Source organism: Thunnus maccoyii, chromosome 11 (assembly GCF_910596095.1).
Source record: "Thunnus maccoyii chromosome 11, fThuMac1.1, whole genome shotgun sequence".
In the NCBI taxonomy this organism is placed as follows: Eukaryota; Metazoa; Chordata; class Actinopteri; order Scombriformes; family Scombridae; genus Thunnus; species Thunnus maccoyii.
Window position 1 is genome coordinate 23,443,989 of NC_056543.1, and position 23,088 is coordinate 23,467,076.

Consider the following 23,088-nt stretch of genomic DNA (forward strand, 5'->3'; position numbering starts at 1 on the left):
ATACTGAACCATTAAGGATGACTAAAACAAACACAAAGAAATATCAAAAACTTAGGTAACCGTCAGATAATCTGAGGAAAAGGAGAAACTGTGTTTTCTGCACAGAAAAAAGAAGAAAGAAGAAAAGGTCACTATTTTGTGTAAAGTCATGTAACATCAGCATGAAAGTGATAGATGTCCTGGAGGTAGACGTTATGTGGTAATACAAATAAGAGAAAGTTGTAGAGTTATAAAAAGAAAAGCCAAGAGAGGCTCGAGGTTCCTTTTTCTTTTTGCGGGACCTCCTTTCTTCTATATGCTCTAAATTGGAATCGTTTAGTAGTCGTCCACACCTGGCTGGTCAAATCTACAACTACCTCATTGATGGATTTTATTGGCACTAGCATAGGCCTAAAAGCCGTGTGGGAAAGGGATTTAAGGATTACGTATGAAGATGATGAGTGGAATAAACTAGTGAAGGAGATTCTAAATCCAATGAGAGATGCCAAATCTTAACTTATGCAATTTAAAATACTCAATAGACTCAAATGGACACCCATGAGAATGAATATGGCAGGACTGAGTCATTCAAACCTCTGTTGGCAATGCCAAACGGAACAAGGTGATATTGTCCATATGTTTCTTAATTGTCCTAGCCCAGCCACCTATTGGCAGAGGGTCATGGAAAAGATTAGTGATAGCCTGGGCACCGGTGTTGCCCTTAACCCTGCTCTTTGCCTCCTGAATAGCCTTAAAAGAAATGAGAGAATAGGTGGGAAGAAGGCCCAATGGCTAAACATTGCTCTTACTACAGCTAAGAGGGTCATACTGAGGCACTGGATGGGGGGAAACAACCCTACCTATTCTCAATGGTTCACAGCCCTGTCAGAAACTGTCTCTTATGAATGACTAATAAATAAATGGCAAAATGGACACCTATAAAGAAATCTGGGACCAATTTCTAACACAGATCAGGGAAAGGTAAACTAAGATAAATCTGATGTGTACATAGTTTAAAACTAAGTTTAAAACAGTGTATCATTTTTGACTGGTGGGACGGGGATAGAGTGGTGGGATGGGAGAAAATAGTTTCCTTTCAGATCAAGCATTCACTTAACTTGGTGCATCTACATGTTTATGTATGTATGTTTATCGGGTATGGGTACGTGTGTATATGTGTGTACAGTATACATATACTGTGTATGTGTACATCTATGTATATTATATCATTCTATTGTTTCTTTGGCTTCTGCAATTTTGATTCTGTGCCTCCTTAGTTTTTATTATTTATGTGTTGTTGTTGTTTTCCTAAGAATATGCATTGGTAAACTTTTGGTGGTGTTTTTAGATATAGAGGGATTTCGCAAATATATTGTCTACTGTACTGTATATACAAATGAAGGCAGTGAAGAAATTTTGATATATAACATTTCTATATATAGGACTAAAAACCTCTTAAAAATGAATCATCTTATATTTTATTCCATTAATATAAATTAACATAGTTAAACTCAATTCAATTAGTACAATATGAGAAAAACCACATTCTGTCAAATAATGCAAATCTCTTCTGCTTTATTTTGTTCCATTTCATTCTTGTGTAGTTTACCTAAGAAATTATAATCATCATTAGAAATTTTACTTTTTACTCTTAAGAGAATAAAATATACATGAAATTGTGATCATCATTATTCATACATAAGAGCAATTAAAGAGCAAACATATACAATGTATTGATAGATAAAAATGCATTGATTGCCTTTATTGCACACACAAAAAGCCCCCGGCCCTAAATATTGCAATATCTCTTATCATGTTACATATAAGAGTTTCCTAAAGGCTGCTGGCTTCAGAGAATATCAGAAATGATACAGAGACAGTATAACATGCTGAATAGTTACATAAATCCACCTTAATAATTGTCAAAACACCAAAAGATCTACAGTATCAGCAACATGTCACCCAAAACATATTGATAATCACATGTTCTTTTTCTCCCCCAAAGCTTTGGGATAAACTCAGCGTCGCCATTTGTCTGTGGAAAAAAAAAAAGATAGACTTGTTTTTTAGTAAGTAAAGTAAACAAATATTGGATTTTGAAGTTCAGGAAAATGAAGACCTGAGGGTATTTTATTATTTTCTTTTTTTTTTTTTTTTTTTTTTACCTCTGGTGACCTCAAAGCAGTGTTCGCAGTGCACCATGTGTTTGTAGATCCACATACTGTCCCCAGCTTTCATATGACCCAGAGTGCTGTTACACACCTCACACTGTCAAACACAAACAAACACTTGCATGAGGGAAGAAAGACACGCTGAGCACTCAGCTGCACAGTTCATGATTTGCCAGTGGAGGGAAGTACATTTACTTGAGTACTATATTTAAAGGATGGAACTTGTCTTTTAAATATATTTTAAGTATGTGGTGAAAATTTATACTTCTTCTCCACTACATTTCAGGGGGAAATGTTGTACTTTTTACTCCACTACAATTATCTGACAGCTGTACACTGTACAATAAAACCAAATGGCACAGAAGACATCTAATTAGGCAACATAAGTTAAAACACCTGTGTCAGTGGCCTGTGGGTGTTTATGGACAAAATATATAGCAGGATCACTTTATAAATGCATTTTTACTGATTAAACTACAAAGAGCTACACTACAATGCTGCTTATACTTTAATTCTCAATAGTAACAAAAAAAACTTTTCTGATGATACATAGTTTTACTTATAGTATTATTCACTCTTTTATAAGTTAATTTAGTGTAACTTACTTGTGCTAGTATTTTTACACTGTGGTATTGCTACTTTCACTTAAGTAAAGCATGTACAGTAACTATTCTTCAACCATAGCTTGTTGACCTTGACCTTTGTGTAAGTACAGAAACGTCTTAAAACTAATCTGCTCACCTTAAAGCAGGAAGCGTGGCAGTTGATCTTCATGTCATCGAGGACCATCTTGGCTTCACCAGTGAAGGGCTTACGGCAGATGGTGCACAGGTCTTTCTCAAGCACAGTCCTATATGGGACAGGAGTTTTATAAAGTGTATTACGTTATATTAATATTAAGCGTTTTAAGTTCATTCTTGACCTTGGAAACAGTAATTTGACAAAAAAAAAAAAAAATGTTTTTTTGCTTAAACTACTGTTTTCAAGAGAGAATGTTGTTACACTTTTCCTACCTCTCAGGTGTTGAGTATGTACTCTTCACGGAGGGTTTAGAGTAGATTGGACTTGACAGATTGTCATCTGACCTGCTTTGAGAGTTACACATTTATCAGTTTCCAGACGAGTCTTTACTTTCATAAATGTTTGCACACAAATATTGACACTAGCCATATTAAAGATCATCCAATACCTGCTGCTCCTGTATGATGTAGTGGTGTAGACATTGGGACTGTTGATACTGGAGTAGTCATAACTATAAAAAGAGAAAAAGAACCATTATTAACATGTGAGAGAACGAAAAATCATTATGTAAGGAAGGGTGTTATAGAAGGAGACTGTATGGCTAAGATGGAGGAAGATATACTGTATATGCCAGTAAAACTAATGTCTATGTGTTGTCTACATCCACTACGGACTGTCAGTTGTATATGTAATATTTTATTTAGACATAAAACCTAAATGGTAGCTGAATTTAACATTCAGATCAACAAAGATTAGTTAAGAATAATCAATTATTTAGTCATAGACCACTCTCTAAAATGTAAAAATGGTGAAATATTGTTTGTTATTTTGTTTTGTTTGAGGGCTAAACTCTTCAAAGCTAAACATCAATAAGGTAGCCTATTTAAAAAATATTTCATTTTAGTAAATGAGAATCAATAAACATGTTTATTTTTGTGATTAGATAGTATTGTTTATGTAAATTATAAAATATGTAGATACCTAAAATCAAAATGACTCAACTCTGATTTACCACAACACTACATTTAATACTCTACCAACACATTAGAACCAAAGCTGCTTTGATTTATGGACGATCATACTGTACATACTGAAATCCCATTCCAGCACTTATCCAGTGTTTTCTCTGTAAGTAGACTCTTAAGGGCAGGGGATCTTCCCCCATCTTACTATAATGTAACACTTAAATGTAGTGCTTATGTCATGGCATGGTTACCTGGGGGTTCTGCGGGGGGAGGATGGTGATGTCAGAGTTGGGCTTTCTCCGCTACATGGCACAAAAAACATCGTCAGAAGAAACTGGGATGAATACACTGTACATACAAAGAACCATTGCACATTCTCAATCATTCATTTCCAACGCTCACCCTCTGCTGCTGTCCACCGTGACAGTCTCTCTCTTGGTGATTCTTGTACTGTTGTGACAATGAAAATGTGATGTTCCACTGACAGGATAATTATATGGTTGTTTGTTTTGTTTAAGTTATCCACTGAGACATCTCACCTGTCTGGAGACGATAGACTAGATGTAATGCCTTTCGGCAGGAGGGTATCATACAGATCATCCTCAGCCCTGTAAAGACAACAATATTATCAATATATGGTGGTTATTAAAGCAATCCTTATTTTTTGAGAGTGTATTTATTCCAAAAATGATTGTTTATCTTACGTAGAGGAAGTCCTTTTTGTGGTTGTAGTTTTGATGCCATCTCTGGAAAAACAAAACAAGACAATATTTTTCATCTGACTGTCTGGTATTTAATGTTACTGACACTGTGTGTAAGTCATCCTGCAGTAACTCACCCATCAGTGCTGCTTTTCACTGTCACAGTCTTAGTACTGGAGACAGGTGTTTTGCTGTAATAAAAAGAATATTTATTATTACATAGTGATTGATAATAATCAATGACATTATAATTAACTGACATTAAGACCCTTCAAAATCAATGTGTAGGCTTGAATAAAAATATCACCTGTCGAAGAAATCATCTTTGATAGACTGGGGGATGAGTGTATCATAGAGTTTGTCCTCAGCACTGCAGAGAAATTATTTCAACATCAGTTAAATCATTTGTTAATCAGTGGTTAGTACAGTGAGCTGTGGTAGATAAGGGGTACGATAATTTTTTCACGTGACATGTCATTTAAACATTTCTTGTGGAACAGCATGTCATCATACACCACTCAAAGTATTATGAAAAAAAAAATCCCAATACCGGTAAGGTCATTAGTAGGTATGGGGAATTCCAGCAGGTTAATCACAAGAAACAGACGGGTCAAAACTGATGCAGCAAAGGCTGAATTAAGCTTCAAAAATGCTGGATCCTACAATTCCCATAATGCAACTCAGCATCTTTCATTAGACCTCCCCTGCCTGTTTAATACCCTCATCTTTCAAACTTAGAAAATCTCCTTCATAGCCACAGAAGACATTATACATCTGTTTTTACTGGCTTGGTTGTACTCGCCATGACAAGTAAACTGGTCTTTATGTGTAAAATTGATGGAGTGTCCCTATAACTTAAAAATGTCATCATACTGTTTCTATCCGTTTCTTATTTTTGCTCCATGGCTATAAGGCAGACAGACACACTGAAGGGGACACCAGGCATTGCAAGACCACACTATAGACAACTCACACACCTACATCTGGGCCTCCAATTAGCCTACATGTCTCTTGAGGTAGAGATGAAAATTCATTATGTAAGGGCTCTGGAGAGGCTGTATGCACTGTTAGTGACACTGCAATATGTAAAGGATATCCTTGTTGAAGTAATAGTTTTAAAGGATAGGGCATACATTATTCTATGTTTTTCTTTTTGTCACCAAATCCCAACAATGCATTATTCTATCTCTTAGTCCTTTGTGACTTCCCTCTCTATCTATTCCCACTCTATCTGTGGATCCCCAAGCCCACTGGTGCCTACTGAAGATGTAAATCTTTAAATCTTTCTCAAACAGCTGGGCACCATAGTTCTTAGCAAACATCACTCAAACAGGAGTAGATAGTGCATTTGTTGGGGACTATTTTCAGCGGCGGATTGATACACATTTTGGGCTCTAGTGAATATTTATGGCCGTTGATGTAGGACTGACTCACAAGAAACTAAAGTGCGAGTGTTCATTGTAATGACGAAACATGTTAGTCCCCAATACTGTAATAGATTGTGGTTTTAGTGTTTTCATTCAAAATATTAAATACCACTTGCCTTTAAAAAAATATTATCTCTGAAAAAAACTAAAGCACTTTCATCTGACTAACTTGAATATAAAGTAATGTCACCAAGATTGTATACAGCCCTCCCTGCATTAGACCCACTGTGTGGTGATACTCACTCATCATCACTGCTTTTCACAATCACAGTCTCAGTTGTGGAAATGGTTTTTTTGCTGTAAAGAAGAACATACACACATATTACAGCACATAATTACTGATTTCTTAGCACCATGATTCATATAATGTATCTTGTGGGCTTGATGAGTGAAAATATCACCTGTCTTTGGGTGAGAAATCATCCTTGACAGGTGAGGGGATGAGAGTGTCATAAAGTTTGTCCTCCGCACTGCACAGAAAAAAATTAAAGAAAGGTTAAATTACTGTATAGATGATGTATGGATTTAAATTATAATTCCACAAAGATTTTTTTTTTTTATAATAAGACAATATCTTACTCTTTACTGCTGGTAACAGTCGTCTCAGTCACTTTGCTTGTTCTGCTAGGTGAGAAGGTTGGGTATACTGACCTTTGTGAAAAGATGTGACAAATAATCAGTCTCTCATTTAATCACAGATCAAGTCAAGATGATACTGTAGATCTCTAAAGTCTTAATTTTAGAAGTAGTAGCAGCGATGAAAAGTAAACAAATACATTTACTATAGTGTACAGTTTTGAGGTACTTTACTTGAGTATTTCCATTTTCTGTCACCTTGTACTTCTACTTCACTACATTTCAGAGAAATATTATACTTTTTAGTCCACTACATTTATCTGATAACTACTAGTTCACAGGTTAGAATTTTACAGCAAAAACGTTAGATTAGATCATAAAACATAATGTATTATTTAAGATTTCCCCTCTAAACTTCTCAGATGATACAATGAAATTACTGTTTGAGGCCCAAAGTGGTAAAATAATCTAATATTTCACAAAAAATTAGAGAAACCCCTGGGCTAAACTCCTGTATAAAACTTGTTACACCTCAATACAACAGTATGTATATCAGCATTAACAGCCTAATAATGTAATATATAATAATAACCAGTTAACCAGTACTTCTAATACCTTAAGTGCATTTTGCTGATAATATTTTGGCACATTTACTTCAGTAATATTTTTTACTTTTACTTGTAATTAAGCATTTTTGCAGTGTTGTATTGATTTTTTACTTAAGTTAAGTATAGTTTTACCCTTTGCTGGAAGACTTGACCCGCTCAGTGAATGTCTCAGTCTTGGTGGGAGATTTAGTCACAGGTGATCTGCAAGAAAACTTTGTCATAAATCTGACACAGACTTCATGTGATATAATTTATTGATATTACATATTAATGCTGTATTCTCTACCTAACACTCTGGGTGGTGGTGATGGTGGTCTCAGTGGTTTTGCCATTCTTGGTGACTGTAGTGGTTGTGGTGCTGAACGAGACGTAATACAAAATAGATTTACAAGATGTCTCAGTGTGATATTTTTCCTTGTTGGTTTGTTGCAGGTATATGTTGTGTACCTTGTTTTAGGGTCCTCTGTGACAGTAGTCTTGGATGGGGTAGTGCTGTATTGACGTTGAGAAACACAAGATGACACACTATATTTAATGTTTCTCTGTTGACTTTTGCATTCTATATATTGGACTGGAGCTTTACATACGTTTTGGGAGAATCTGGGAGTGGAGACTTCAGGGATGAATGTGTGCTGCAACAAAGAAGCAGATCATTCAGATGATTTCTAAAAAAAATAGCTACAGTATATTGTATCATTAGTTATATTGTATCATTAGTTGTGTTATTATGAAAATGTACCTTCTGGTGTATGAGGGTGGAGTCTTCCTGGGAGGGAGGGTGCTGCCAGTAGAGAAGCATTATTAAGTCACAAGTCTGATTAAAGTTATAGAAGTGTCTTGACTTGGATGAAGCAAGAATTGACAGGAAAATCAATAACATTGTTGTGCTGTGTGTCTGCAGAGGATAAAAATATAAACACTGTACCAACCTGCTCCTCAGTTCATCTTGACTTCCACTGAATCTGCAATGACAGAAATCACAATTGATGGTTCTTGTCACAATCCCCTTATATGTTTGTATAGATATTTAAAAAAAAATCTAAATAAATTATCAGAAGAAAATACCAGAATTTTACCTCTTGGTGAGAGCATGCACAGAATTGTTTGTAGTTTTGGTTGGTTTTGTTTGATCAGCGTCTGGGCTATAACCAAAAGATAATAAATTACATTAATTAAAGGATGGATGGCTCAAATGACTATTTATATTAAATCCAGTCACCAGAATAAACAATAGTTTTCCATTATTTATTCCTTTATTTGAGGAAATGTTTACATAAAGGGTTGAAATGTTTGTTTTACCTCACAAGCGTTTCACTGGATTTGTACCGGCTGAGAACAGATTTGCCAAAGTTTGGGTCTCGGCTGTGGAGAGAAAAAAGGATAAGAAGTTCACTCACTCATACCAGCAGGCATGACTCAACAATAACTTGTGCAAGAAGGAATGTAGTGGAAGGCTGTTTTTTTTAAAAGATGAAGGCAAACAGAGATATGAAGTACAAGTCACACCCAACAGTTGCCATTCCCAAGGTGTGTCTGTGTGCCTGTGTTGAAAAAGTATCAGCCTATGAGTAAACATTACTTACTCGACATCTTCCTCCTCCTCATCGTTGTTTCTTCTGATCCAGCTGTTATCTTTCAGGAGAGATGTCTTCTTCTTGCTGTCGTCAATTGCCTGGCTGGGGCTAGTGGTTTTACCTGCAAACACAAGACAAGGAAGACATAAGCGTCTCCAACTTACAGATTCAAAGCAGTTACACATCTTTGAAGCACATAAAGGTTTATATTGAATTATATGAATGTAATACAAGAGAGCACCATTAAATATCTAATAAATAACATGTGGCTCTGCTCCTACTATTAGCCATATGTATGTGGAGAAAGAGAAAAATTGAATGGATGCATTGAGATTGTGAACAGTTATGATTTAATACAGTTATATAATTGTTTAACAATGCACATTTGCATGCATGTACAAAATTGTATTCATTTTCCTTACAACTGTGAATTTTACATTTTTGTATACTGAAAAATTGCACAGCCCATACCTACACAGTGGACCAATATATGCCATAGCACTTTAATATTTATATATTTACATATTTAATGCTATTATTTATCATTTTTTGTCTTTGAATCTTTATCTTTCATATTTCTTTTTCTAATTCTTATTTTTACTCTCATTCTAATCTTTTTAGTATGCTACCCTGCATTTTACTGCACACATTGTATCAGCATGTGACAAATCTATCTGCTCTTCATGAAATTTCACTCTATGTGCTATTTTAGTACAAGATGTTTCTCTATACTTACGAGTCTGGGCTGGATATCGGCTCATTTTGTGTTTTCACCTGTAAGTGTGAAAGAACAAGACAAGAGAATTCACCACATAATAAAACTACAGTATATTAGCCACTAGGTGGTACTGTGGACTGAGACCTTTCATGTACAATGTATGTTCAGTGTTGTAGTGCAACCTGAGATCAGTAAATGTAATCTCAAAAAGCTTAGGAATCAGTGTGTTTTATCTATGGTATCTTTACGTCATTTCGTCTCCTCATAAGCACACTTTCATTCACTTGCTTGAGTGAACATGACTGACATGCTGCATTTGTCAGTGTGTCTCCAGCATATCAGCTTCAGCTCTGCTCAACCCAAACTGGTTTGTCTTGATCCCTACCCACATGAAGACACACCCACCCTCCATAACACACCTTCCCCAAACACATCGTTGTCAGCAAAACACAGGGGCGACCAGCGACATGCCAGTAGCTTCTGATTGTGATTGAAAGATTGTGCTCTTTCAACTACATGTACGCTCAATACAACAGGCATCGGAGGCATTACGGCAGACATTTACAGCTGTGAGGGAGGTTGAATGCAAAAATTTGTCCATATATCAGTCACACAATCTACTGTCTGATGACTGCAATTGCTCCAAAAAAGAGCAGCTGTTTAGTGCTTTAGTTTGCATTATTTTGGCTTGTGTGAAGAAGTTTTAGTAGAGCAGATAGATCAGTGATCTTATTGCAGTTTGGCAGCCTGAACTGAGAACTTCATCAAAGCAAAAGGTGCTGATCCAAGCGTACAGGTTAGCACCTAAAAATCCAAATCATTGATGTAGAGGAGTTAACAGCAAGCTGGAAAATAAATCCCAGAATGTGTGTATGTGTGTGTGTGATGTCTCCCAGTCTATAATGAATCAATATATCAATAAGACATGTATTTCATTCCTCAGAGTAAGGTCTCTTAAAAAGTAGATTGGGTAATGAACACACACACACACACACACACACACACACATACATGCAGACACACACACCCGTTGTCCTAGGTCACTTTTGGGGACATTATAAAGACTTACATTCATTTTCTGGAGACTTACGCTAACCCTAACCCTAGCCCTGACCCTAACCATAACCACTACTTAACCTAACCCTAATCCTTACCCTAACCTTAACCACTGACCCAAAAATCAGCTTTTTCCCAATTGGGGACACAGCTTTTGTCTGCAATTAACTGGTCTTAAGTCCGAAATTTGTCCCCGAAAGTAGCCTATTACAGACCCACACACACACACACACACACACACACACATAATTACATAATACAATATGTATTTTTCCAGGACCAGTGTATCATTTGCTATTACAGAAATAAGTACCACACATTAAATCACTAAAATTCATCTAAGCATATTTTTCCTAAGTCTGTAGCGGAAACTGCAAACTGACAAAGGATTTGGAAAAAAAAGATTGAGTACATACCTCGACAGAAAGCTCTGTAATTCGCAGGACAAAGAAACTCTCACTATAGTTCAGGTCTTAACACCTGTCTATTACTCTGCAGTTTGCAATTACACCCTTATCATTTCCTTCATATCCTTTTAACCTTAAGGGAGGAGGTTCCAAGGCCACACAAGGGTGGGGCTTCAGACAACAATCAAATACTCTTTCTCTCTCTCTCTATGCATTTTTCTCTCTCCGTCATCACCATCTATACCTTATTAATTGCTCTGTATTCTGTTTTGAGGTTGAACAAATGGAACTGGGTGGAGTGCTGAAAGACCTGCAATTCAACTTAGTGTCAAGGAAGCATAACTCGTGAATAGGTGTGGGATTCTGTGCTCCTCTATCTTACTACAGCATTAAATTGGAAATGGAATATGATTTAATGGTGACACTATTAAAAATAGTAATCTCACATATGAAACATTTTATTCATATATACTGTGACATAAACAAGTGGAACTATAATAAATTATTGATCTTTGGGCAAGGTGTATTACTTACTTAGCACTTTGAAAGGAATTTGTCACTTTAAACTTAACATGAGACACAGGCTCATTCAGAAGCATTATTCTACATTATGTCTGTGTATTAGTATCTCCGTGACTTATCATAAATCACCTGACTGACAGTGGACTTTGTAATTTACACATGTATGATAATAAAAGTACTGCAAGGTAGAGTGGTTTCAACTTGATTTTCAGTCTCAGATAAGAGGATGAATCACCCTTCACTGAGGTTAAATAAAAGCCACAATATCTGAGATTCCACCTCAATACTTACAAAGAAATTTCACACCTTTGGCTACTGATGCCAAAACGGGTCTCACCACAGCCATAAAATAGAAACTCTGAATAAAATTTCTACTGAACAGAATATTATCACATATAATTAGACTGATTGGGCCTGAGCCATCTGTAGTGTCTTAGACACATCATGACAATTTAATAAGATTTTTGATACAAGTGTTAAGTCGTTTGGGAGTACACTGAAAGTCAGGTTTGAACTATAAATGTCCTACTGTGACTGCGAGCTGCATTATTGGGAGTGCCATGTTTTGGATGATCAAAGGTATGAAAGGTGCATAGCATGGAGGGGTGTGACAACATGATACAGACAGGCTAACCCCTCCTAGTTGTAATAACAACACGAAAGGAATGCAGACTATCCACCAGTGATTAAACCACTAAGTGTCATCAGAGGCTGAGCCAGTTTTTCATAGAAAGACATATCGGAATCAAAATGTGTGACCAAACATCATATTTTAAAAGAAATACAACACATTCAACCATGTTCACTTCACTCTTACTGTGCCAGCAACGTGCTCAGGTGATTTAAGATAGCTACAAATCAACTTTTAGTAACAAAATAATCACAATCAAGCGCAAATGGAGAATATTGGTATTACTGTCACTAAGGGGAGGCCTTAATGACAGTTGGGGGGGTCTAAAATTAATTCTACTGTAATCTCTTGCCGTCAGTGAATGCATATATTGAAGTGGAAATGACAGACACTGGGTGGAGCTAGTGGGAAATGAGAGAAAGGACAATACTAGTTGTGTAACTCTAAATAAATATAACAAGTTACTCAAGGCTACACATGTCCCAGTCACCTTGTAACCTATTCTGTTGTGGAGACTGAAAGCGACAGTAGTGAGTGTGGAAGCTGGGACACAACAGAAAAAGGCATAGAGATTTGGAAATGGGGTGTATTTCATTTCCACAGAGAAATAGGCTACAGGTAGACACAATTCTGGCTTCAGTCAGTCACTCCAGTGCCTTTGAGCTGAAACACTTTAAGAGGCGACATGTCAGGACAACTGATGACACTGACAGACTCTGATATCAATCCAACCTATCTAGACCTTCATACCAGCCCCAGTTCCTGGATGCGTGCATGGCAAGTTGATTTCATTTCTGACAGTGCAGCTCATGTTTGTTGCCCGACCCATGGCATCTTCTTGGCCTATATACCCTGCCCCTCCAGTTGACTTAACTGGACAGAGCTGACACAACCAGGGGTTAAATGTGCAACCTCTGGATGTGGCTACATCTTCAGTTTCACAATTCAGTGGCTAATCGTTCACTTTTCATAACCTTCCAACTAAAGATCACTAAGAGAGGAAGGCCAGTGAATGTCAGCAGTTTGTAATCCAGCATAGTTAGGGTGCTTTTACAATCGATTTTTACATTACACGTTAACTGAGCTCATTTTTACATCTAATATTCCATATAGAAACCCTAACAGGATAATCCCTCAATTATATGTTGATAAATTCTTCTATTATGAATCAGTTGCCATCACTGATACAGGCTGGTACACTGATGCTTCCTGGGTTGCTATGAGAAGAGGCTGTAGACAGACCCCTCTCTTGTCATTGGGCTATTGCAATGCCTTGCAGCCAATAAAACACCACTAGGGCCTGTATAAATCTCTTTCTCTCTCTCTCTCAAAAAATGTGCCTGCACATCCATCCTTTTTAAAATATGACAAACTTTGACATTAGGGAGAGCCAGTAGAATATAGTATTTTGTGAACATTTTACTTTGTTCCTTTCTAAATACATGCTCACTTATGCACTAAGACGTGTCAGCATATTATCTACATTTCCATGAAATATGCATTGTGTGCACTTGTTTTCCGTGTCCATTGCATTGCACTGTGTTTTGGCTTTCACTGTCATTTTGACTGATGTTACCCAACACATAGTGTCTCCCAATTTTCCCCTGCAGTATTCTTGCTCCTCCTGCAGCCTTGTGTCATCACTGTCAGAACATGAAGATACAAGTGTCGCCATCATCATGATGTGCATGTTGCATTACTTTGAGGCTTTAATATTTCTATGTTATTTGCTCCATAGGCAGAAAAAAATATGCATCTATCTACATATAGTGTGAGCTACATACGTATTTCTCAGTTCTACTCATTGAGAGGTGCATCTTATTCTTAGTCTATGCAGGCCTAGGCCTGCTCAGCGATGAAGACCTCTGTACAACTAAGACAATTTAATCAAAGGGTGGCTGCAGTCATTGTGTAAACAAAAGTGTTCAAGCATCGGGATCAGAATCAGATTTAAGTATGTTAATACACACAAGGAATTTGGTTCCAGCTGTTGGTGTCTTTCGAGCAATATACAGACAATGTACATTATTTACAGACAATATACATAAAGTGCAAGTGTGTGTGGTATTGCACACAACAATAATGTGCGTCACATATGGGAATGAAATTGTGATGTATGAGTATTTGTACAATACAGTATCTGTAGATGTGAAGCAGGGTGTAATAACTATCTGAAGAATTAAGTGTAGCTATGGCACAGCAGGTGATACTGGTCAGCTATTTATGAGGGTGATGGCATGAGGAAAGAAACTGCTCTTGTGTGTGGTAGTTTTGGGATTCAGGGTTCTGTAGCGCCTGCCAGAGTGGAGAAGTTGAAAAAGGTTGTGCCCCGGGTGTGAGGAATCTCTAATGATTTTCCCTGCCTGTGTCTTGGTTCATGAAAAGTACAAGTCCTGGACGGTGGGCAGGGGAGCACCAATGATTTTTCTGCTGTCCTTACTGTTCGCTGCAGTCTTGTGTTTTTGTGGCTGCTCCGAACCTGACTGTGATGGATGTGCATGGGACAGATTCAATGACTGCGGTGTAGAACTGGCTCAACAGCTCCTGTGGCAGACCATACTTCCTCAGTTGATGCAGCAAGTACATCCTCGGCTGGGCCCTATTTGAGGATGGAGTTAATGTTGGTCTTCCACTTCAGGTCTTGAGAAATGGTAGTTCCTAGAAACGTGAAGGTCTCCACAGCTGACACAGGGCTGTTGGATATTGTGAGGGGGAGCAGTGCTTAGGGATGTCTCCTAACGCAGTGGTTCTCAAAGTGGGGTCCAGGGACCCCCAGGTGTCCCCTGCAAAAAGAGAATAATTTATTTTCACTCTAATTCAATCCATAAGTAAAACAATGACAGAATACTTTGGTCATGGGTTTCGTAAACTTTCCTTAATAAAACATCTAAAAGCAAAAATATTATCAGGGACAAAATCTTATCAAATGGGGGTGTGTGGTCTAATTTGTGTCAGTTTAGGGGTCCTTGACATGAAAGGGTTTGAGAATCACTGTCCTAAAGCACCTAATGTCAACAATTCACTGCTGCACAGTGGTCACTGGAGAGGAAAGTACAATACCAGCACTAAACACTATTCCATCTGCTATTTATAGGACAGTAGTAAATTAACCATAAATGGTGTGGCACAGAAGTAATTGTGAGCTACAATAAAGCTCTAACATAGTGCAACACTGTTTTTAAACTTCAAACCAAAGGTTCGCTGATTTCTTTTCAGGTAACAATGCCTTTTATAGCCTTCTAAAGTATCTCATTGTGCCAAGTTTAGATGTAAATTGGGAGGGGCCCTGGATCTGCAAATTAAATGTCCAGACCCCTACTGTGTTGGTTGGACTGTGTAAATTAGCCTGTGGTTCTTTCCATCATGCTTTCTCTCATCTCCACGAATGTCGATTGTGTGTAAGATGAACTATATAACAGAGTAATGGTACACATGGACGTAATTGTTCAAATAAATCAATGATAGCATCGCTCGGTTTGGCCGTATGAAAATATCCCGGCATGCTAGCGACGCAAGACTCAGCCAGGGAGGGGAGGGATGATGGAGCTAAGATGGCAGACCAACTGAGGGTGCTGCCTCTCCGGGGTCAAGAAATATTCAAGGGACGAATAACAACGTAACACAACAACGCGAATTTTGGAAATGTGCGATGCGGTTTCTGCTATTTTACAAGAAAAATGGTTATGGCTTGAGAAGATATATTCTCGGGAGACAAGAACCGTGTTGACGCTCCGGCCGGATCAGAAGACCATTCGTTGAATTTGCGCTTATAATAATAACAACTGGGGATCCTGGATGCTAATTGTGGTATTTTTGCAACTGGGAATGGACAAATGATGTGACGCGTGGTGGATTTAATAACATTTGGATTGCATCTGATGGCTAGATGTGATCTAGCTGCTATATCTTTTATGTGATATATGCATTGTTCTCCAAAACGATGATGTGTGCTGCTGCGGCAGCGGCCGCCGGTGGAGGGATTCTGCCCTCCTCATCGCCGTCGATGGGGCTGGGTGTCCGGGTCACTTCTGGAGCAGGAGCCGATCTCTCCACCATTGGTTCGGGTATGGGTTCTTGTCCGACACCCGGAGCCCAGTCGGATTGTCGGACTCGGTACCAGCTTTTACTCTCAGGGCGAGCTCTGGCGGAAAGATATAGACGGATTTATACCACTGCTATCAACGATAAAGAGCAAGGGATAAACCAAGGAAGGTGAGTGGCTTGAAGGGTGTGAAAATATTAACGTACAGATATCGGATATCTGGTCTTGTCATTTGTGAAGCTAACGGAGCTAACGACCATAAGCTAACATCAACCCCGGCTCAGCCGTACTATATGTCAATTAACGTCAGCTAAACCAAGCTAAATGTTATTAATGGCTCATGAGCTCGTCAGACATTTATCACAGAAGTCATTGTTTTAACTACAAACAATATGCCAGGAGCTTCATGATTTTGGGTGCATCTCTTGCAGGGGTCAGTTTGCTAGGTAGCAGCTTTTGACTTCCCTAGCTTATCCGAGCCAGTTGAAGCTTAACTTAACGCTGCTGCGTTAGTTCACCCCTCCTGCTGCCATGAACGTTGTATTTTAGCTAAACACTGACACAGCCGCTGAAACAAAACAAAACAACAACAAAAACCTCTATCCACTCGGGCTGTAACGTTTTGAAGAAGTGCATTATCGGCTTATACATCCAAAACAAGCTAACTGGCTAACGTTAACTGTCATGATGGCAGTTTGTCAGTTTGTTTCAGTAATAGCCGTTACCCAGCTATTATCGTAAACAAACGTAAGTTGCTGCTCGGGCAACTGTTTAATATCTTATCAAACATTTCTAAATACTCATTGCTCGGGTTGTCACTACAGTTTTCGTTACATGGTCATATGATGTAATTTGTTGTAGTTAGCCGTGTGTATTTAGGCCCAACGGCGTCACTGTTTTCGACAGCCAGCTAACGTTAACTAACTTAACGTTGAGGAGCATCAGCCCTTTCCCCAGATTATCTTAATGTAAACCAGCGATTTCAATTTCAAGAAACATGGAGCTGATACTGACCAGATGTTGACTTTAACAATATAAATACAACATATATTGCCTCTGTAACGTTACACTAACGTTAGTCATACTGCGTGTTTGGGTGAGGATGTGTTTGGTTTGGCGGTGGATGAACTCGTTTGCTGTTTTTTGGCATAAGCGGGTAATACAGTTACGTCATTCTCGTCAGTCAATAAGTCAGGTTGAAGACTGAGTAGCTGGGTCAATGCAGCATCCTCCCTCATAAACTGTATTGTTGTTCTCAACCCATAATATACAACGTCTGCTTTAAAGCATCGGCCAATATACTGTTTCTGTGTCTAACACTATTCCCCTTCCACCTCTTCATAACCAACTCCAGAAGTAATATGTCTAAACAGATGAGCAGGAAGGAAACAATCTGTTAGTGTTTAGTACATAAGCTGTAGATAGTACAGGCAAGCACTGTTTTGGCAGGCCTTTCATGCAAATGTCACTTTTTCTGATGGATTTTATTTGTTGATGTTGACCTACCATTGAAAATAGTAAACAGACATTTCTGTCTTTTTGATGTGGCTTGAAATGAGTTGTCTGACTTTTAGTTTCATTTTTGATGAATAAGGCAACAGCCCAGCCAGTCATAGTATGTTCAAAGTTACTTTTGTCTGGGGACAAGCTGTCAGAAACTAATAATAAGTTGGACCTGAGTAATAAAAATAGAGTACTCTTAACCTTATTTATTTGACAGGGATGATATATGTAAGCATCGTTACATTTAAATAAAATGCAACCAATGCAATGTATATTGCAGACTTCCAGCCATAACTAATTTGAAGTCCTTGTCCCTGGTTGGGCTTTTAAGGGATAAAACATATAATACAACACTTATACAGGCATAGAGACTAACAATAGACAAACACTACAAACAGTAATTGAGACAACTAAGACTACAAACGACAATTGAGAACAATGGCTGAAAACAATGATTAAGGACAACGAAAGGGAAATCTGTAAATTTAATTTGAAATTCTTTTCCTTACAGTACACTTACTGTACAGGCTAGTTGTAAAACATAAAGAAAACAATTCAAGCTTGCAGATCATTATTTATACAGAATTATTATATCAACACTTTTAGGACTACCAATCAATAGCTGATTTAAGATGCACTGCTCTTCTGTTTTCAGTAGCGTTCAATAATGATAACTAAATGATGCCTTGCTTTTACTATTTTTAGTTGTAACTCTATTTGTAGTCCAATGCACTTCTCATTGGCAGCTTGATTTGTGAAACTTACCATAACAGGCCAATGCAAGAGACAGATTTCAGAGAGAGATCAAAAGCATTTAAAAAAAAAAAAAAATCTTCAAAAGCAAACTTCTGCTTGTTTCAGGCTTTGTCATATTGTGTAACACTGAATCTGGAGACAACTGCTACACCCCTGACAGTTTAGTTGGGTATACTGTACTTCAAGAGACAGCTGCATAAAATGTAGATTTGTTCTGCAAGGGTGAAAAACTGAGAGTGAGATACCATTACAAACATTTCAAATGTTTTTTAACAGATATCGTAAGCAACAGAAGAGATTAATTATTCCTCCGCCCCCCCAACATTATGACTAGCTGGAAGAAGTATGTGTTTACCACAGAAATGCTTTACGTACCTTCCATCCTCCTTGCATCATAAGATCAAATTTAATGTCTTGCATGTTGTGCTATTTCTTTCAGTGTAACCATTTCCTAAGTATATATTTTGCAGTACTGAGTGATCACTGTGTACTTTCAGGGGAAAGAAAGCTTTGAGTAAGAAGAAACTGAAGCGGCGACAGAAGGTCAAGTCAAAAGTCAAATCAAGGACAAAGGTAAGAGATGCTCAATTGTTTAGCAAACTGTTAAGCAATATTAAAGGCCCCATGAAATGAAAAACACATTTTCCCAGTTTTGATCCTGTGTCCCGGTGTTAAATGTTCATTTATCTCTTGTTATACACCAAATGTATGTCAAAAAATCAGTATCAGAGTATTTTGTGTTTTCTCTTCCTGTAAACTGGTTTCAAATGTTTGAGGACTCCTCCTGCACTCAGGGGCGTTTACAAAAGTCATCCCATCAAATGTGACTTTAGTGGCTAGCCACTTACCTTGCAAGGCAACTAGATTCGCAGGATCACAAGATCGCTTGAGAATCCATCTTGTCAGGCTTCAAGTTATGCACTTGTGGCCGAACCACCAGTGGTTCTGACCAATCAGCGTCCTAGAACTACTGGCAGCTAGGGGCCGTGGTTTAGGTGTGATGACAGCGAGAAGCAATAACCTATGATTGATGGTGATTGACAGATGGTTCGTCCAATCACCTGCCGAGTATTTTTTTGAAAGTGCTTGCCTTTTTCCAAACAATTTCTAAGGATGACTTCTCAGATGTTTCTGTGTAATCAACCATCTGGCGCGTCAAGTTAGCTAGCCACACCGATCATATAAAACTGCACGTCACCGTTTGTGGGTCGTAGTAGCTAACAGAGAGAGATGTGAGGTGAGGTGAGATGAGAGGAAGAGATGTGTGTTTGGATATCCGTTGACAAAAACTTTCCAAAACAATGTGACTGAGGTCTAATTCATTCATCTCTCCCTCATCCTCCTCCTGATCTAATAACAGGTTTGGGTGTGTGTGGAGCCAACAGTCCTCTGTAGCTCCATATTATGCTAAACTCTAAAGCCCTGCCCACTTTTAGTGGTCCAATCAAATGTGAAGGATTTGATTTAAATCCCTCTTGTAACTGTACACCATTCAAATATTCTGTTTCACTGGGAAATACGTCACAGTACAGAAGCTAAAGACGGTCTAACTTCAGTTTCATGGGGCCTTATTTGAATAATATTCATAGATATTATTAGAAGGGTTGTAAAGCCAAGGCTGCGTTGTAAACTGTTACAGTATTTTATTAATTTATCCAAATGGTTTCTGCCTCTCAATACATTGCATAAAGTGAACTAACCTGAAAGTAGGTGGCTACATAACACAATACAATGCTGATTGTAAGAAAACAAAATATATATTAGTAGGACGTAGTTATAGTTCTCATTACTACTCTAACCATTTCATAGACATCATTTAATATTTACATGCAGTACTTCGCATTTTTGCTTTATATTAATCAAAACATGACTGGCAGTTTTAATTTACAAATATAGATTTACGTACTGTCACAGCCCACAGTGATTACAGCTGGTTCGACTCTCTACTGAATGAACCTGAACAGATTGCCGTCCAGATTATAGATGAGGTTAGATTTCCTGCAATCTTGAAGGTGGTTGGCAGGAACATTGTTTTCATTGGTGGGGCTGGTCAGATGCCTGGAAGTCCATCCACACATGAAGCTGGAGAGGTGGATAGGCAGAATATGAAACACATGGGAGTGGCTCATCCTTGTGCATGATGGCCTGTTGCCGAGCGACCTAATGTGTTCCACATCTCCACGGCAACAGTTGCCTGCCTACATCTCCTTCATCCAAAGAGGGAATCTAGTCTATATTGGAGGATGGGGTTTGTATTTTTGCCTCTGCTGTACACTTTGCATGAACGTAGGTTAACTAGCTGATCCCTAAATTATGCCAACAAATGTAATCCCCTTAGATTATATTGACTTGCTGTTTTTCTGAGTGTGAGTGTAGCCTGCTCTACACTTTTTTTCGAGCAGCTTGCAAGCAGAGGCAGAAGAGATTGATGTGATAATAGCAAAGACGAATGGAGACTCTACTACTTTGTCATCTTCTACCTCAAAACTACTCTAGACAAGAGAATTCAAAATAGAGTGGGCTAGTCAGTTAAATTCTCTTCAGGGTGACTTGTTCAGTGAGTTGATGTCCTGGAACAGCAAAAGATATTCTACAGAGACAGAGAATGGAGTTGTAAGCAAGGCTGACAGGCGGGCAGGCATAAAAACGTGGGTAGTTACACAGTCAGTCATGCTGTATTTGTATGGGTTGTGCTTACTCTTGCTCTGTCACGCCTCTCACGCTGACATAGTCAGAATCAGAGTGTGGTTTGAAAGGGCCTCTTCTCCCCCTTTGTCTGCTTCTGTGCTTATGAACGTGTGGATGTGGAGTCAGAACAAAAGACAGTGCATAAACACTTATCATCCTACTGAACTGGGTGATGTGATGTCTTGTGTGCAGGCAGATGTGTGATTTGTCTTTTTCAAAAACTATAATTATAATAATAATGTAATTACGATTTTATAATATACAAAATGACACATTCAATGGAATAATGTCAAAATGACAGCGGAGGTGCATCTGTACCATTTTTCTTTTCGAAAAAAAGACTGCCAAATACTTCATTGAGTGGATTGGCTGATACCATGTACAGTTCTGCACTTAATTAAATTAGCCATTGATGCTGTTGTCAACCTACCATGAAACTGACTGTGAGCCCCTCGCTGAATTCTCGGAAACCCCCTTCCCTCTGACGTCTGACTGATGTGCCAAGCAATAGGCACTACAGCAGTTTCTATGCACTTTATACTTGAATGCATTTTAACTTTTGATATTGTTTTGTCCTGTGTGTTTTATTGAGGTTTGTGTATGTGTTTGTGTGTATGTGCCTGTGCAACGTGTACTTTTTAATTTCCTCACCGGGGATGAATAAAGTAATTGTAATTGAATTGAAATGAAATAAATAAGCTACATTTAGCATGCTGGAGGCTGTGTTAAACATAATTGTAAGATAATCAGTATCTCCCTGAAATTACATTCATATGCAACTATTCTGCATTAGTGAGATACATTTTCAAGAAAATGTATATCTCCTGTATCACATGTATCTAGTGTATCAGATTATACATAATAATTCCTACAATATTTGTATTTGGGAAGGTTAAGCAACTGAAAGCAGATGTTTTAAGGTAGAAAAAGATTGATGTCCTGGTTATGGTTTTCAAAAATAGAAATGTCCAAACTGACGACTGGTATGTAAAGGGATCGGAGACTGAGACATCAGTGTTGAAGGGGAGCCCTCATATGCCCACTCACCACCCTGATTTCCATATCCCAAATTTTTTATTGCACTTTGCAAATGTCACACTACTTCCTTCATTTAAACTGAATATATCCATTCATTTATAATGCAGAATAGATGCATATGAATGCAAAATGAATTAAATAATGTGCACAAGAATCAATGCCTGGATAATATATGACAGAAAACAATAGTGTAGTGTATCAGTAAAAGTTGCGGGACAAAATAAACGGGTCAGTCCAGTAAAATATGATCATATACAGCATCTCACTTTTTAAATAGATAAAAAAATAGACAGATTGACTTAATATTCTTGATTGTGGTATCTGAGATATATGAGATAGGTGTAAGATGATGGTATCTCTTTAATTAATGATTTGAAATGATGAATTGCAGGTTTACTTATTCAACATAGTGCATAGTGCAAACTAACAACCCCTCTTCTTAAGCCTCTGCTTTGAAAAACACAATTATTTTTGTTTTTCTTATTTTTCCATAAAGCCAGCAAACTGAAATGTATAGCTGCCTAAGTGCGATCGGGGGCGTTATATCAGCCTCTTCCAAAGCTTTTAGTTGTCCATTAAATTATCAGTGAAGTGCAGACAGAAACACAAAAGAAACAATCAGATGACCAGCATGTTTAGATTATGAGTTGCTGTTTACAAAGTGAGAAGAAAACCACAAAACATCAGCAGTTTCATGGGATTTTGCATATTTGGTTCTGCTTTTGCTTGATGAGATAGCTTTAAGATTTCACATTTGTGTCAAGTTTCTAATGAATTGTTCAGTTTTAAATTTAGAACTGTCAGCTCTAGTGAAATCTGTCAAATACAGTTTTCACTCAGAGGACCATGTTTCAGCTGTCTCATGATCTGTTTGCAAGATGTAATCTATAAGATGTGGTGCATCATTTCTGAAATATTCTGAACCTGCAGTGCCAGTGCATGCACCATATATTATCACATAAAGTAATAGGAGCAGCTTTAACAC

The 23,088-nt window shown here is 37.9% G+C and overlaps 2 protein-coding genes across 13 annotated transcripts in view; one reads left to right on the forward strand and one right to left on the reverse strand.

Annotated features, from left to right (window-relative positions):
* Window positions 1-1,532: 1,532 nt before the first annotated feature.
* Window positions 1,533-11,021, reverse strand: scel (sciellin). Its single transcript, XM_042426785.1, has 25 exons — window positions 10,933-11,021; window positions 9,479-9,516; window positions 8,752-8,863; window positions 8,468-8,530; window positions 8,245-8,310; window positions 8,098-8,130; window positions 7,908-7,949; window positions 7,756-7,800; window positions 7,616-7,660; window positions 7,455-7,526; window positions 7,301-7,369; window positions 6,564-6,635; window positions 6,386-6,454; window positions 6,228-6,281; window positions 4,865-4,927; window positions 4,695-4,748; window positions 4,561-4,602; window positions 4,396-4,464; window positions 4,259-4,306; window positions 4,108-4,158; window positions 3,340-3,402; window positions 3,164-3,238; window positions 2,892-3,000; window positions 2,145-2,247; window positions 1,533-2,014 (listed from the first exon to the last, which is right to left on the reverse strand). Exons 2-25 carry the CDS (start codon window positions 9,501-9,503, stop codon window positions 1,998-2,000), a joined length of 1,461 nt encoding a protein of 486 aa, XP_042282719.1. The 5' UTR covers window positions 9,504-9,516; window positions 10,933-11,021; the 3' UTR covers window positions 1,533-1,997.
* Window positions 11,022-14,852: 3,831 nt separating this feature from the next.
* Window positions 14,853-23,088, forward strand: part of mycbp2 (MYC binding protein 2) — a 64,519-nt gene continuing 56,283 nt past the window's right edge. For all 12 annotated transcript variants that reach the window (XM_042427039.1, XM_042427045.1, XM_042427042.1 and 9 more), the window contains exons 1-2: window positions 14,853-16,288; window positions 18,875-18,950. In XM_042427039.1, coding sequence (XP_042282973.1) covers window positions 16,017-16,288; window positions 18,875-18,950 — 348 coding nt within the window. In that variant the 5' untranslated portion in view covers window positions 14,853-16,016. The remainder of the gene's footprint in view (window positions 16,289-18,874; window positions 18,951-23,088) is intronic.

Bases quoted from the DNA above. Each gene is read 5' to 3' on its own strand.
- scel (XM_042426785.1), bottom strand. From the start codon at position 9,503: ATGAGCCGATATCCAGCCCAGACTC. The intron at 8,531-8,751 runs GTAAGTAATGTT...TTCTCTCCACAG, and splicing joins GAGGAGGAGGAAGATGTCGA to CCGAGACCCAAACTTTGGCA. The intron at 4,928-6,227 runs GTGAGTATCACC...ATTTCTCTGCAG, and splicing joins GTGAAAAGCAGTGATGATGA to TGCTGAGGACAAACTCTATG.